A 14,657-nucleotide genomic window follows, 5' to 3' on the forward strand; every position below is an offset into this window, starting at 1 on the left:
CAATGGTTGGATCCTCTTCTGCTGTAGTTGTAACTGAAGATGGCCTTGAAAGCTGCCTTTTACAAAGGTTCCTGCATGTTGGTGAACAAAGGCAGGAAGGCAATCCAGTTGTCCATGACCAGGTCCCACAGCTTCCCATATGCATTCATTCCATCTGTGAACTGGTGTATCATCTTGGCTGTTCTATAGACCAACACAGATCAAACATGTGCATTACTGTGCAGAAGTTTGGAGGTATTTTGTAAATTTAATATTTTTGGGGGGAGAGACTGAATAATTGGAATCAAAAATTATGATAATGTCACAAATTATTCTTACTTTATGCAATGACAGTTTCTTAATTATAAATTCACAAGAGTTTGCCAATTGCAGCAGCCATGAGCAGGAAAGAAAGAGAAGAGAAAGCCCAGACAAGTACATCTGTCTCTAGTTTGACAAACTGATCCTCAGCTAGAAGCTTCTCTTTTTTTCCTGGTAATTTGTAACATTATCATTATTATTTATGATCAATTTGATGCTACCTTGGAGAATAAAAGTATACATCTCTGTCCAATACAAACAATCCAAACTTTGTTAGCATGTCAAAATTCCTTGAAGATACAAAATCATGCAAATATTTTTACACTAAAATGTAAATTACTAGATACATATTAAGTTTGATATTTTCCATATTTACATTTTCTAATAATGTCTTAGCATAGAAAGTAATGTTTTCATATTGACAGTAGTTACAACTGTAAAGCTTATTTCATGTATTTACCTGAGAAATATGTAGTGCTTCACTACATATGCATAGATTTTCGGCATGTCTTCCACTGTAGCATTAAATAGGCCTGGGATGCCACACTCAGCAATCCAGTCCCCCAAGTCTTGCTGGAGTGCAGTCAGGTCCTCTGCAGTCTTGCACTGCTGGATCTTAGAGAGAGATCTGAGTGAGAACAATGTAGCTTGCCCTGTTATGGTTTACTATAAATTAAATGCTATTTCATACTTTTGTATACTTTGACCAGAAGTAATAAATTGTTTGTTTGTTCAAAATCCCAATAAATATTAACATGATTATTAAGTACTTACTTGTTTGACTTTGCTTTGCACATCTGGGTCAGGCAGCACATGCAAGTCAAACTGCTCCAGTTGTGGCTCCTGGCCGCACATCAGCTGAAAGAGGCTGGGATCCAGGGCTCTGATACATGGACCTCCGTGTGCAATTGACCACGCAATAAGGTTGCCACCTTTGAAGTATTTGCGCTGCTCTAATGCTGCTTGGTCATAAGTAAGAAAGACCTGGCCAGTCGTTCCCTCGAAGATGCCAAGAGAGGTCTGTAGTTCTATCATCAAGAGTCTAGAACAAATCAACAGAAAAGACCATTTGTATTACTGTGCTGTTCACCAGAAAAAAAATCACAGTTGTTATAAAACATTTCATAAATTACTTGCGGTATTCAGACCTGAAAAACTCTCGCTGTGGTCCCCCCATATCATCTGCATCTTCTCCTACAAACTCTATCTGTGGCAAATCAGTCCAGGAAAACGTGGCCCTGGAGATGGCCTTAACGGCACTCTCCAGAAGCTTTCTCCTCCTGATGCAAATGATGGATATCTGGTCGTCAGAAATGTGTTCCTCTTTAAAAGTCCTAAGAATTGTGCAAAGATCCCCTTCTTCCTAAAGGATACAACATGTATAAAGAACATCATTCAATATCCAATATCCAATTAATTTCATTTAGAGTATGCGAAATGCATAGTCACGAGCAACTCTTGACAAAAATATTCTCCCAGTGTTCTTCAATGAAGCAAAAATAAAAACCTACCAATGGAAGAACCCCATTTTCTAAAGAAACGTCAAACATGTCGTCCTCCTCCCCATCGTCAGAATCATCAATGATAAAGTCATTGTCAGGAACCCTAAAAAAAACAAACAGATTTTTTTCTTTTTACGTTAAGTTTTAAATATAACATGTCAAACTATTTTGAAATCAAACTATTTTTTTGCATCATACTAGTACTGTACTGGGATTAATCTACTGATGTATTCTGACATTCAGTGTAAAGTCGATGTAATAGTTGGGTATTGAGACTGTTCATGGGTGTAAAAAGTGGTGTCACAAATTCCTGCTGTTTGTAAACCCCAAAAATACCTGTTAAGTGGTTCCACACGTGACCTTCTGTAGAAGACCTTAAAAGTACAAATGTTGCATGAGATGATAATGTGTAAATATACAAATATTTACAAAACATACTCAATACTACATGACAAAAACACACAACTTAATGTCATGCTAAACTTTACCTCTGGGGTGCCTGCATTCAGCCACTGTGTAGAATCCAAACTTGCCTCCTGTTGATTGACAAGAGATACCATTTAAATCCAGCTGTCTTTTACTGAGCTTAGCTTTTAAACTTGAAAGAGTGACTTTTTAATTAAGATTACTCCACATTAAGATTTTTCTTTAGTTTTCACTTCAGTCTGAATGATCAAAAGTACATACTAAAATGCGTTATTGTTTTATAACTTACGAGTGACGGGTTCAAGTCTATCACTGGTGATATTACATCAGTGTCCATCACTGAAGAGATGGAAGTAGCAGTGAGAGGAGAGGACTGGGGACTTGCATGACTGTTGGTGTAGGTGTGCACTGGGGGACAGCAGGTGAGGGCAGAATTATGCAGGCTGATGATGCACCTGACTGGGATGGACCTGACAAAATGGCTGGGGGGGCAATGGGTGAGGGTGCAGCTCTGATGGCTGACGATGAGGCAATGGGTGTGCCCATCAGTGATGTGGACGATGAAGAAGCGGGTGGAGACTGTGGAACTGTCTCACATCCATCTGAAGTACATGTTTCTGGGAGGGCTAACTCAGGGACAAACTGCCTGAATTGTAACTGTTATCCATGTGGTAATATTCAAATTATTCTGAATTTTAGCCAGAACCCTGGACTTATTAGCTCTTGCTAGATAAAATCCAATGACATTAAGGCTAATCATGGGAAAGCTCTGGCAGATGTAATTATTAAATTCTGGAAGAGTCCAAGACATTTGTACGTAACATCTGTCTGAGACATTCCCTGGCACATCATAACTCGGGATCCCTGGAAAATAATAAGAAAAAAAGGTGTTATCAATATACTGACTTAATAATTTATTCAATTTTACTGACAAGTGGCTGAGATTCAAAGCTTTATTGTGTCTTAAAGGCCATGACCGACATACATTGCTGTACTGGTAATGTATTAATCATACAATGTCAATATTTTTGCAACATGCATGTTACCTCATTAAAAAAAACACAGACTTTTGGATTACACCATGTTGTCTTGACCAATTTAGGATGAATCCTGCTCACAACACATGTAACGGCGTTCAGATCAGTCTAACAGTTGATTTTAAAATGTGTTTAAGCCTTTGATGTCCCCCTGTTGTCCCATGCAGGCTGCAGCCCCATTTTTTTTATCTGACTCAACATGATCAACTTTATAAAATCTTTTCAGTGACATGCACCCCTCCTCAATCTCCTCCTTTGGCAGCCCACACTCCTTTCTTTTCCCCCTCCTCTCTCTGTGAGTTCACAGTTGACTGAGGTGGATCACTGCTTGCAGTTTCAATTTGTCTTGTTTTCCACATTGCACAGTGGCATACAGATATAGACAAATGTTCATAAAACTCAAGTGCATGCTCACATTCAAAAAAATACAGTGTGTACATTACCTAAGCCTTTTCTGCTTAGTTTAGAGCATTCTCCACTGGGTGGAAGGGTAATTTGATCAGCATTTGGCAACAGGAAGAGCTTTACTCTCCAAACTGAAGTTGTCCGATATTCAGGTTGTTGTGTTCCTGTACAAAAACAGAAGACATGCAGACATTACATATTGTAATGCAAATGGCTCGTTGGCTCCTCCTCCTCCAAAAAAATGTTTTTTTATTTCACTGTTACTTCACTGTTACAGTCTGACTAAGAGGGAGAAAACTGGCCATTTAGTTGCAGTCATTGTTATTAACTGGGCATCTTTTTTTATTATTATTATTATTGCTTATATAGACACACCTGATTAACAACTCGCGTGACTATTGCTTGTTTGGCCCGTTGCCATAGTGACAGCTGTAGTCCAGCGGAAGTCCGATCCAAACCGCAACAGTTACAACTCGATATCTTTATATTACGTCACTTAGTGTAATCTGTTTGTCTGTTTACGGTGAGTGACATTAATAAATTCCATAACACCTGGAATAAAAGAATCCTATTCGAAGTGTGTTACATAATACGTGTTAAGTGTCCAACACTAACCTAGTCCTTTTTGAGTAACATTAAAGCGGCTTTTGGCGGACTCCCTTTTTGGCAGGCAGAGGTGGGTAGAGTAGCCAAAAATCTTACTCAAGTAAAAGTACTGTTACTTTAGAATAGAGTTCTCAACGGGTCTGAAAATTAAAACCCGACCCGACCCGGCCCACGGGTTTTCAAGGCCGGACATACCCCCCATTCCCAATCCCCATCCCTGACCCACGTTGGCACGACCCAACTCTGCTTGGACATGAAATAAAAAAAAAAAAAAACCCACACACGATCATTTTGACAGCCCCGAGCGAGTTAAAAGTGACAGGCAAATGAAATTAACTCAGTATACTTTGTTATACATGCTAATGCTAATTTCAGAATCCCAGACAGACTGCGGTCACGCCAGCCGCCGATTGAAATCTGTTGCGCATCTATGTCTGCACTTACGGTACGGGTGCCCGACGTGGCCAAAATGGATGGGAAAGCAGTTTTTATACCTGGTGCAAAAGTTAAACATGAGGATAATTATAGGTTTGCTAATATTTTCAATGTGAAAAAATCAATAAATTTTACTGTATGAATTTTTAATAAATTAAATTCAAAATCCCTCCCACTGTCAAAGTGCATCAAGGCGAATGGATAATTTCCTGTTTTCAGAAATTGATTAAAATTATTCCTTAAGAGGTTTGCTAATATTTTCAATGGATTCTTCTTCAGAGTGACCCCGAATATTATTGCACAAAAATATTAAGTCATTTTACTGTATGAATTTTTAATAAATACAATTCAAAATCTCTCCCACTGTCAACGTGCATCAAGGCGAATGAATAATTTCCTGATTTCAGAAATTGATTAAAATTATTCCTGAAGAGGTTTGCTAATATTTTCAACCGATTCTTGTTCAGAGTGACCCCGACTATTATTGTACAAAATATCAAGTCATTTTACTGTATGGTTTCATAATAAATTCAATTCAAAATCACTCCCACTGTCAAAGTGCATCAAGGCGAATGGATAAATTCCTGATTTCAGAAATTGATCAAAATTATTCCAGAAGAGGTTTGCTAATATTTTCAACCGATTCTTGTTCAGAGTGACCCCGACTATTATTGTACAAAATATCAAGTCATTTTACTGTATGGTTTCATAATAAATTCAATTCAAAATCACTCCCACTGTCAAAGTGCATCAAGGCGAATGGATAATTTCCTGATTTCAATAAATTGATTAAAATTATTCCAGAAGAGGTTTGCTAATATTTTCAACCGATTCTTGTTCAGAGTGACCCCGACTATTATTGTACAAAATATCAAGTCATTTTTCTGTATGGTTTCATAATAAATTCAATTCAAAATCACTCCCACTGTCAGTGCATCAAGGCGAATGGATAAATTCCTGATTTCAGAAATTGATTAAAATTATTCCAGAAGAGGTTTGCTAATATTTTCAATGGATTCTTGTTCAGAGTGACCCCGACTATTATTACTGCAAATATCAAGACATTTTACTGTATGGTTTTATAATAAATTCAATTCAAAATCACTTCCAGTGTCAAAGCGCATCAAGGCGAATGAATAATTTCCTGATTTCAGAAATTGATTAAAATGATTCCTTAAGAGGTTTGCTAATATTTTCAACCGATTCTTGTTCAGAGTGACCCCGACTATTATTGTACAAAATATCAAGTCATTTTACTGTATGGTTTCATAATAAATTCAATTCAAAATCACTCCCACTGTCAAAGTGCATCAAGGCGAATGGATAATTTCCTGATTTCAGAAATTGATTGAAATTATTCCAGAAGAGGTTTGCTAATATTTTCAACCGATTCTTCTTCAGAGTGACCCCGACTATTATTGTACAAAATATCAAGTCATTTTACTGTATGGTTTCATAATAAATTCAATTCAAAATCACTCCCACTGTCAAAGTGCATCAAGGCGAATGGATAATTTCCTGATTTCAGAAATTGATTAAAATTATTCCAGAAGAGGTTTGCTAATATTTTCAACCGATTCTTGTTCAGAGTGACCCCGACTATTATTGTACAAAATATCAAGTCATTTTACTGTATGGTTTCATAATAAATTCAATTCAAAATCACTCCCACTGTCAAAGTGCATCAAGGCGAATGGATAATTTCCTGATTTCAGAAATTGATTAAAATTATTCCAGAAGAGGTTTGCTAATATTTTCAACCGATTCTTGTTCAGAGTGACCCCGACTATTATTGTACAAAATATCAAGTCATTTTACTGTATGGTTTCATAATAAATTCAATTCAAAATCACTTCCAGTGTCAAAGTGCATCAAGGCGAATGAATAATTTCCTGATTTCAGAAATTGATTAAAATTATTCCTGAAGAGGTTTGCTAATATTTTCAATGTATTCTTCAGAGTGACCCTGACTATTATTGTACAAAATATCAAGTAATTTTACTGTATTGTTTCATAATAAATTCAATTCAAAATCACTCCCACTGTCAAAGTGCATCAAGGCGAATGGATAATTTCCTGATTTCAGAAATTGATTAAAATTATTCCAGAAGAGGTTTGCTAATATTTTCAATGGATTCTTGTTCAGAGTGACCCCGACTATTATTACTGCAAATATCAAGACATTTTACTGTATGGTTTTATAATAAATTCAATTCAAAATCACTTCCAGTGTCAAAGCGCATCAAGGCGAATGAATAATTTCCTGATTTCAGAAATTGATCAAAATGATTCCTTAAGAGGTTTGCTAATATTTTCAATGGAATCTTGTTCAGAGTGACCCTGACTATCATTATAAAAAATATCAAGACATTCTACTGTATGGTTTTATAATAAATTCAATTCAAAATCACTTCCAGTGTCAAAGCGCATCAAGGCGAATGAATAATTTCCTGATTTCAGAAATTGATTAAAATGATTCCTTAAGAGGTTTGCTAATATTTTCAACCGATTCTTGTTCAGAGTGACCCCGACTATTATTGTACAAAATATCAAGTCATTTTACTGTATGGTTTCATAATAAATTCAATTCAAAATCACTCCCACTGTCAAAGTGCATCAAGGCGAATGGATAATTTCCTGATTTCAGAAATTGATTAAAATTATTCCAGAAGAGGTTTGCTAATATTTTCAACCGATTCTTCTTCAGAGTGACCCCGACTATTATTGTACAAAATATCAAGTCATTTTACTGTATGGTTTCATAATAAATTCAATTCAAAATCACTCCCACTGTCAAAGTGCATCAAGGCGAATGGATAATTTCCTGATTTCAGAAATTGATTAAAATTATTCCAGAAGAGGTTTGCTAATATTTTCAACCGATTCTTGTTCAGAGTGACCCCGACTATTATTGTACAAAATATCAAGTCATTTTACTGTATGGTTTCATAATAAATTCAATTCAAAATCACTCCCACTGTCAAAGTGCATCAAGGCGAATGGATAATTTCCTGATTTCAGAAATTGATTTAAATTATTCCAGAAGAGGTTTGCTAATATTTTCAACCGATTCTTGTTCAGAGTGACCCCGACTATTATTGTACAAAATATCAAGTCATTTTACTGTATGGTTTCATAATAAATTCAATTCAAAATCACTTCCAGTGTCAAAGTGCATCAAGGCGAATGAATAATTTCCTGATTTCAGAAATTGATTAAAATTATTCCTGAAGAGGTTTGCTAATATTTTCAATGTATTCTTCAGAGTGACCCTGACTATTATTGTACAAAATATCAAGTAATTTTACTGTATTGTTTCATAATAAATTCAATTCAAAATCACTCCCACTGTCAAAGTGCATCAAGGCGAATGGATAATTTCCTGATTTCAGAAATTGATTAAAATTATTCCAGAAGAGGTTTGCTAATATTTTCAATGGATTCTTGTTCAGAGTGACCCCGACTATTATTACTGCAAATATCAAGACATTTTACTGTATGGTTTTATAATAAATTCAATTCAAAATCACTTCCAGTGTCAAAGCGCATCAAGGCGAATGAATAATTTCCTGATTTCAGAAATTGATCAAAATGATTCCTTAAGAGGTTTGCTAATATTTTCAATGGAATCTTGTTCAGAGTGACCCTGACTATCATTATAAAAAATATCAAGACATTCTACTGTATGGTTTTATAATAAATTCAATTAAAAATCCCTCCCACTGTCAAAGTGCATATTGGCTGGATACTTTCCTCATGATTTAAGACAGAGGTTTGCACATTTGTTTTCTTTATTGAAAACCCAAGAAAGTCTTTAGTAGCCAAAAAAATAAAATCCAACTTTCAAAACAAATTTACATAAATATATTTCTGAAAAATCACATAGGTCTCGTGTTTTTTAATATCTCCTGCACTAACAAAGAAGAATGTATTGTTTTTAATATTTTCTTTGGACCATTGAAACATCTCCATTGGTGTCAGAATATGGTTTGCATCAGTGGCCTGCAGACTTACTCGTGCTGCAAGTCGCTTGTCACAGGCGGGTCTCTTTCATCAGGGATAAGGGGTTAATTTGTGATTTTCAGGAAATGAATGGCCAGCAGTCTAAATATTTCATTGTTTGCCATCACTGAGTACTAAGTTATTTCCACTATTTTCATGCTTTATCATCACTAGATTCTCCCTGATCTACATTCCAGACTTCTGGAAAAAATGTCCAAAATAGTGCATTTTGACGAATAAAATTCATATTAAGGCGCTTCATAGTCAAAGGTTTGATTTCATTAAAAGAAAGAACAAATATGTATCTTTATCTGGTATAAATCCCATTAGGATCATCAAGTGCCCACGTGGTCATTTGGGGGTCCAAATATGGGGTTCCAAAAGAGTCACCTCTGCCCGGGAGGGTGTTTGGACCCCCATAAAACCCCCACCAGTGGTACCACACCCTTCAAATTCATTTTGGCAAGAGCAAAGGTCCCAAATATAACAAATAATCCTGTTTAGAATAAATATGATCATTAATCATGGTGCTAGGAGCACCCAAAAAGTGAAAATAATTAAAAGTGAATAATAAATAAAAGTGAAAATAATCAAAATTGTGTAGTACAAACTACAATGAACTAACTGACCAATTTTCAGCCTTCTATCACTATGAGAACAGAAGTTATGGGCCTCCAAAAATGCCAACAAATGAAATGTGAAATTCCAATGTGTAAAAAGGGGTGTGGCACTTGAAATTCAAATGGACGCCATGGGCAAACTGTCTGAGATATTGACCTGAAACTTCAGATTCCCTCCTTTGGTAACATAAGGCATATTTTCACCGCTTTTCAGCGAAAGAGGTGTCATGTACATGGTACCCCAATATTGGCTGTTTTCACATGCCATGACCCAATAACTGTCAAAGTGTCAACGTGTCATTCACTTTTGAGCACTTTGTGCTTCACCAACGTGGTCTCCCTGAATATAACGTTCCACCTTAAGTGCTATTGGCTTGTTCGCATTTGGAACACTGCCAGATGTCATCATTCCCGATCACAGCTCTCGGGATAGTGACGCATGTGGGATGATACCACTCTTTGCACTGTGAACACTGAACCATCAGCTCTTTATAATGAGCTGTTCTGCAAACACAGTATACTGGTACTGGAGTTTTTGCAATCTTTGACTGAGTTTCTCTGTCTACGACATGTGATGTCATTCGAAATGTGATGGTGTTTCTTGTGAATGATTTGTACAGCTGTGCCCTCATCCTGCTTTCATTGAATATGCACTGTTGTGGTTGACGACCCTTGCATAATTCATATGCAAAGGCTATTGCAAACACCCCACAGTTACTAAAATTTGTTTGCTGCTGCACTGCTGGTTGCAAAACGTCAAAAGTGTCAGACTGTGGCCTTAGCAGCCAGGACAGTGCCTGCAGTGTTCTTGGGTCCAGAGGGCTACGTTGGCTGTCATAAACGGCGAGTTGAGTGTCATCGCAAAACACATTGCTGACTGTTATCCAGTGGTTCTGTCTGATGTTCAACATCTGAACAAATTTCAGGAGTCCCCACAATCCCTCCTTGTCCAATTGCGCTAAACGGTAAAACAGATTGAAATCCGTCAAGGTGGTCATGATCCTTGGCCATGAGGTAGCTGGCTTGATCCATGGCATCACTGGTCAACCAGTAGTCATGGTGAAGGATTTGTTGTAGTGTATTCATCTTTACTGGTCGGGAGAGCCTTATTGGAATTGTTTTTCCCGTAGCACTGGAGTTTTTCCAAATAGGCCCTTCAACATTGGATTATTTCTACATAACCACAAAATGTTACTGTTCTTTCATTTTGCGTGATATTTCAGAGTGCTAAGTGTCGTTTTCATGGGATATGAGAGAGATAAATAAATGTCACCTGAGGGTTGACCATGGCTGTTGTTGCCTTTTGCACCTCCTTTGGTTTTGTCTCCTTGTGCACTGGTGGACCACTCAGTATTAACTTGCAGGCCCTTTCCATTTCTTTTGTTGTTTTTTCATCAATATTTACTAGATGAATTTTGAAGGGTGGACATGTTTCCTTCTTGAGAATGTACTGGTTTATGGTGGTGGCTATTGTGTCTGCACATAGTGGCAGAGGAAAATTGAAAATTCCAGAGCTAATAGCCGGAATGGCGACGGAAAATAGATTTTGTTCTTCTGCCTTCTCCAGTACATTCCAAATGGCCTTTTCCAGCATTGGCTTTGCAACAGAAATCATTTGTGGTGTTGGGTGCCTCCTTAGGCATGGCCTCACTGCATGGATGATTTTGGAGCATGGCAGGTTTCCTGAGTCAGTAACAACAGCTTCTCCCGTTTGTAATTGGCCATGGTTTGCAACGTGGTGGTTGCTGTTTCCTGTACCTGTGGGCCACCTGCATCACATAAGGCTTTTGCAAGTCCACCATGATGCTGAAGTTGCATATTTGCAGCATTTACCACTGCGTCCACCTTGAAGTTAGTCAGATCAGCTTTGACAACTGAAACTGTGACCCCTTTGGACAACTTCAAAAACAATCTTTCTGATTTGGTGGCAGTGTCTGCAGCTTCCAAATCATCCTAGAAGAAAAGAATTGTTGTTAGTCCTCATTCTACAAATTTGCCTTGTGTATGACATGACTGCTAATAGAAGTAGCAGGATGAACTCTGAAGTATATAGTTCGATGCTATCTGCTCAGATTCAGCCAAATGCTGTGGAACTGATAGGATGGTGCTTCATAGTACAGATAAGGGATAAGATAATGATCCAAAATATACTGCGAAAGCAACACAAGAGCTTCTCGACACAAAGATACAGAATATTATTCAACTTCCAAATCAGTCACCTGATCTAAACTCAACCAAGTCTTATTGCAACAAAGATTAATTTATTCAACAGACATTTTAATCTTCGTGCCACTGGCTGACGGTGTCTTGATAGGATACACTGCTGATATAATCACAGGAGGTCAGTATGCACATTCCTTATAATTATGCACTGTAGAGTGTGTCATGGTGTCCTTTGACTCTACTTTCTCTATTCTGACTCAATCCTCTGTTACCACAATATTTTTTTCACTGTTTGTCTTTCCAGATAGATTGCAGTTCTCCACCCGGCCAGCTGCTCTTACTGCTGAGCCTTCTTGCCATCACCATCTATAGATCAGCCCTCCACTTGAGTATTGTTCTGTAGCAGTCATTATTCCCAGTATTTCTACCTCACAATATTGTATAACTAGTACACAACTTTCATTTTTGTTTTATGTAGTATGTTTTTATTTGTAATCTACTTGGATGTATTGCCTGCCAACCAACTTAACAAGTATAGTCTCTTATCTAAAATTCCTGCCTGTCAATAGCTGTGTTGTGATGTTTAACAGGTAATTTGGTAATCAACCCCTAGCCTAATAATTTAATTTTATGAATGCAGCTTAAAACCACTAATTGTTTTCATACAGCATATTGTAATATTAATGTTCCATTTGTATACTGAGAATAGAATGTTATTCATGAATGATATTAAAAAAAACCACCTGTGGTGAGATCACAGCTTCAGGTTTTACTTTGGGTGCATTGGTGGCTGCCTTTGGAGACTTCTTCTGACCAAAAAGGACAGACCAAAAAAATAAATAAAAATGATAAGAATTAAAATATTAGAGTACCTTGCTTCTCACGTCTTTGAATGGGAGACTCTTCACTAGTGGGGAGACGTATACTCCTTTACGCCCCTGACTTTTCTTCTTCCATTGCTCCATTTCGACTCGAAAAGACTAGAGGACATACAATATACACACATGTGATGAAGATCAATGAATGAAATGAAATGTATGATCTGGCACAATTACAAAAACAAAAATACTCCTTACTTTCTTTCTGGATCTTTCTCTGTCTTGGTATTCAATGATCAGTGCATCATGCATTTTTTGGTATGTCTGCACAAAATCATCGAGTCTTGTGAGTCGCCTTCTCTGGAATCTTATTCTCTTGAGGTCCCACTGACTTTTCTCCATAATGCCTTGTGTCCGGTTGTCTTGTGTAAAGTTCTGAAAAGATTTTATTTTTTTCAATATTTCTGCAGTCATTTTAAGGAAAACCATTATTAAAAATTGCAGCTATTGATAAACAAAATGTTAAACTTTATCTGAACAGTATTTACCTGTTTATTGGACTGACTGACTTCTTTGTGGATCTTGCTGAAATGCTGGTATGCTGGGCCTGTACCATGACGGCCAATATCACCTGTAAATATAATGAGAACGTAAAAGAAGATGACAATGACATTTAATATATTGTTAACATGTTGTTTTTAAAAATTACTACACTTTTAAAACAGAATTTGTAAACACTACCTAGCATCAGACCAGACCACAGAGTGGCATGTGGCAGGAAGTATTTAGCCAACCGGGCAATGAAATTTGGTGCATGATAATTGTTTTCTTCACCGTCATGGTCAAGAGGTGCCCTGTCAATTATTCCTTGGAAGTGATTCTGGATAGGTGTGGCAGTGACATCACACTGAAAAAAAGTAAATAAAATCTGTGTAAGCTTTAAAGAAAAATACAATTTTCTGCAATTTCACACAATTCTAACTAAATGTAAACACCAAGGTCATTATAGTCCATGAAATCCATGTATGCTTTCAACAGTGTACACAATGAATAGAAGTAGAATTTTGTGAATTACCTTGTAGTCCTCAGCAACAATTTTTTCTTCCTCAACTTCAAATGGTCCCATTTGCTGCATAAGGACTTGGAGGTTGCTGTAGTGCTTTGACACATTGTCTCCAGTGCAAGGACTACAGAACAGGACTGTGGCACTGAGAATGACCTCATCCATCTCTTTTAGAGTTGTGGAACATGCAAGTAGCCCAAATATATGCATGGCCAGCTTGTAATGGTTTTGAACACTAAAAATAAAGCCAGAAAAAATAAATTAACATTAAGTTAATTTTTTGATTGTACTATAAAATAGTTAAAATAAAAAAAATACCTACTGCTTTTTGCACAGATCCTTTGCATTCTTCATTATGTGGCTTAAGCATCTGTGCAGAATGGGAAGGTCAAACCTTTCTGCTTGATGTTGGCCAGTGATGACTTCAAACTACTTCTGCAGAAGATCCTCTAGACTTAGTCTGCAGAATGTAAAAGAAATGGACTGCAGAAGCACTAACGAGCCATCACAAATGATCATCACTGGCCTTTTCACTGCCCTTTTCCCATACAACTTCATCATATCCGTTTGGAAAGCCTGCAGAAAGTAGGTGACAGATGCTGTGGTGTGGTCACAAGTCAGGTAGGTTGCAACAGGAAGAGGAGAGGCCCCCTTGGAAGGATTCCGCACAACTAATTCATACACATAGTATGGTGGACTTTTGCCACTTTCTTTTTGAACTATACTTCCTGTTGCATCCAGATACACGATGTCTTCCTTGCATCTTTGGAAAAAAACTGACAGTGTCTTTTTTGACCACAGCATTATTCCTTTTGGGTGCATCATAACCCTCTGCAGGACTTCATTGTCTGTTCCTGTTTTTTGGTCAAGTAGCATTTGGAGACTCAAAAGTTCGTTGGAGTGAGGTCTTTTTAGTTGTCTTTGGGTCCATGCGATGTTCCTTAGAACCTCTTTTGTCGGTGCTTCATCCCTGCAGCCTGATTCTATCACCATCTCAGGAATTTTCTGCATGGAGTCCAAAAAAAGGCTTCTTGGTAACTTAGTTTCAAGGGTTTCTCCAACGGATGAACGTCTGCACGGACTGGCCTTCTTTTGAGTTCAGTGGTACTGTGGCACACCTGATCTCCTGTGAATACCACATCTGCCTTCAGGGTGACCTCATCTCTGACTTCGACAGTAACAGCAATGGGGCAATCTTCAAATCGACAGTATCCATTACATTTGAAGATGGGTGCTTTTCTTTGTGACCGCAGGGTTTTTAATGCATGCCGTTTAAAACC

General features: G+C 37.3%; 1 protein-coding gene across 1 annotated transcript; it reads right to left on the reverse strand.

Annotated features, from left to right (window-relative positions):
• Positions 1 to 59: 59 nt before the first annotated feature.
• On the reverse strand, positions 60 to 13,556 carry LOC311025287 (uncharacterized protein; the record flags this gene model as incomplete). Its single annotated transcript, XM_084028138.1, has 11 exons — positions 13,390 to 13,556; positions 13,149 to 13,221; positions 12,863 to 12,945; positions 12,573 to 12,749; positions 12,369 to 12,476; positions 12,240 to 12,302; positions 11,092 to 11,286; positions 1,449 to 1,663; positions 1,075 to 1,342; positions 761 to 909; positions 60 to 183 (listed from the first exon to the last, which is right to left on the reverse strand). Exons 1-11 carry the CDS (start codon positions 13,540 to 13,542, stop codon positions 60 to 62), a joined length of 1,608 nt encoding a protein of 535 aa, XP_083884264.1. The 5' UTR covers positions 13,543 to 13,556.
• Between the last annotated feature and the right edge of the window lie 1,101 nt (positions 13,557 to 14,657).

Source organism: Eutrigla gurnardus, assembly GCF_963514095.1.
Source record: "Eutrigla gurnardus genome assembly, chromosome: 15".
Classification (NCBI taxonomy): domain Eukaryota; kingdom Metazoa; phylum Chordata; class Actinopteri; order Perciformes; family Triglidae; genus Eutrigla; species Eutrigla gurnardus.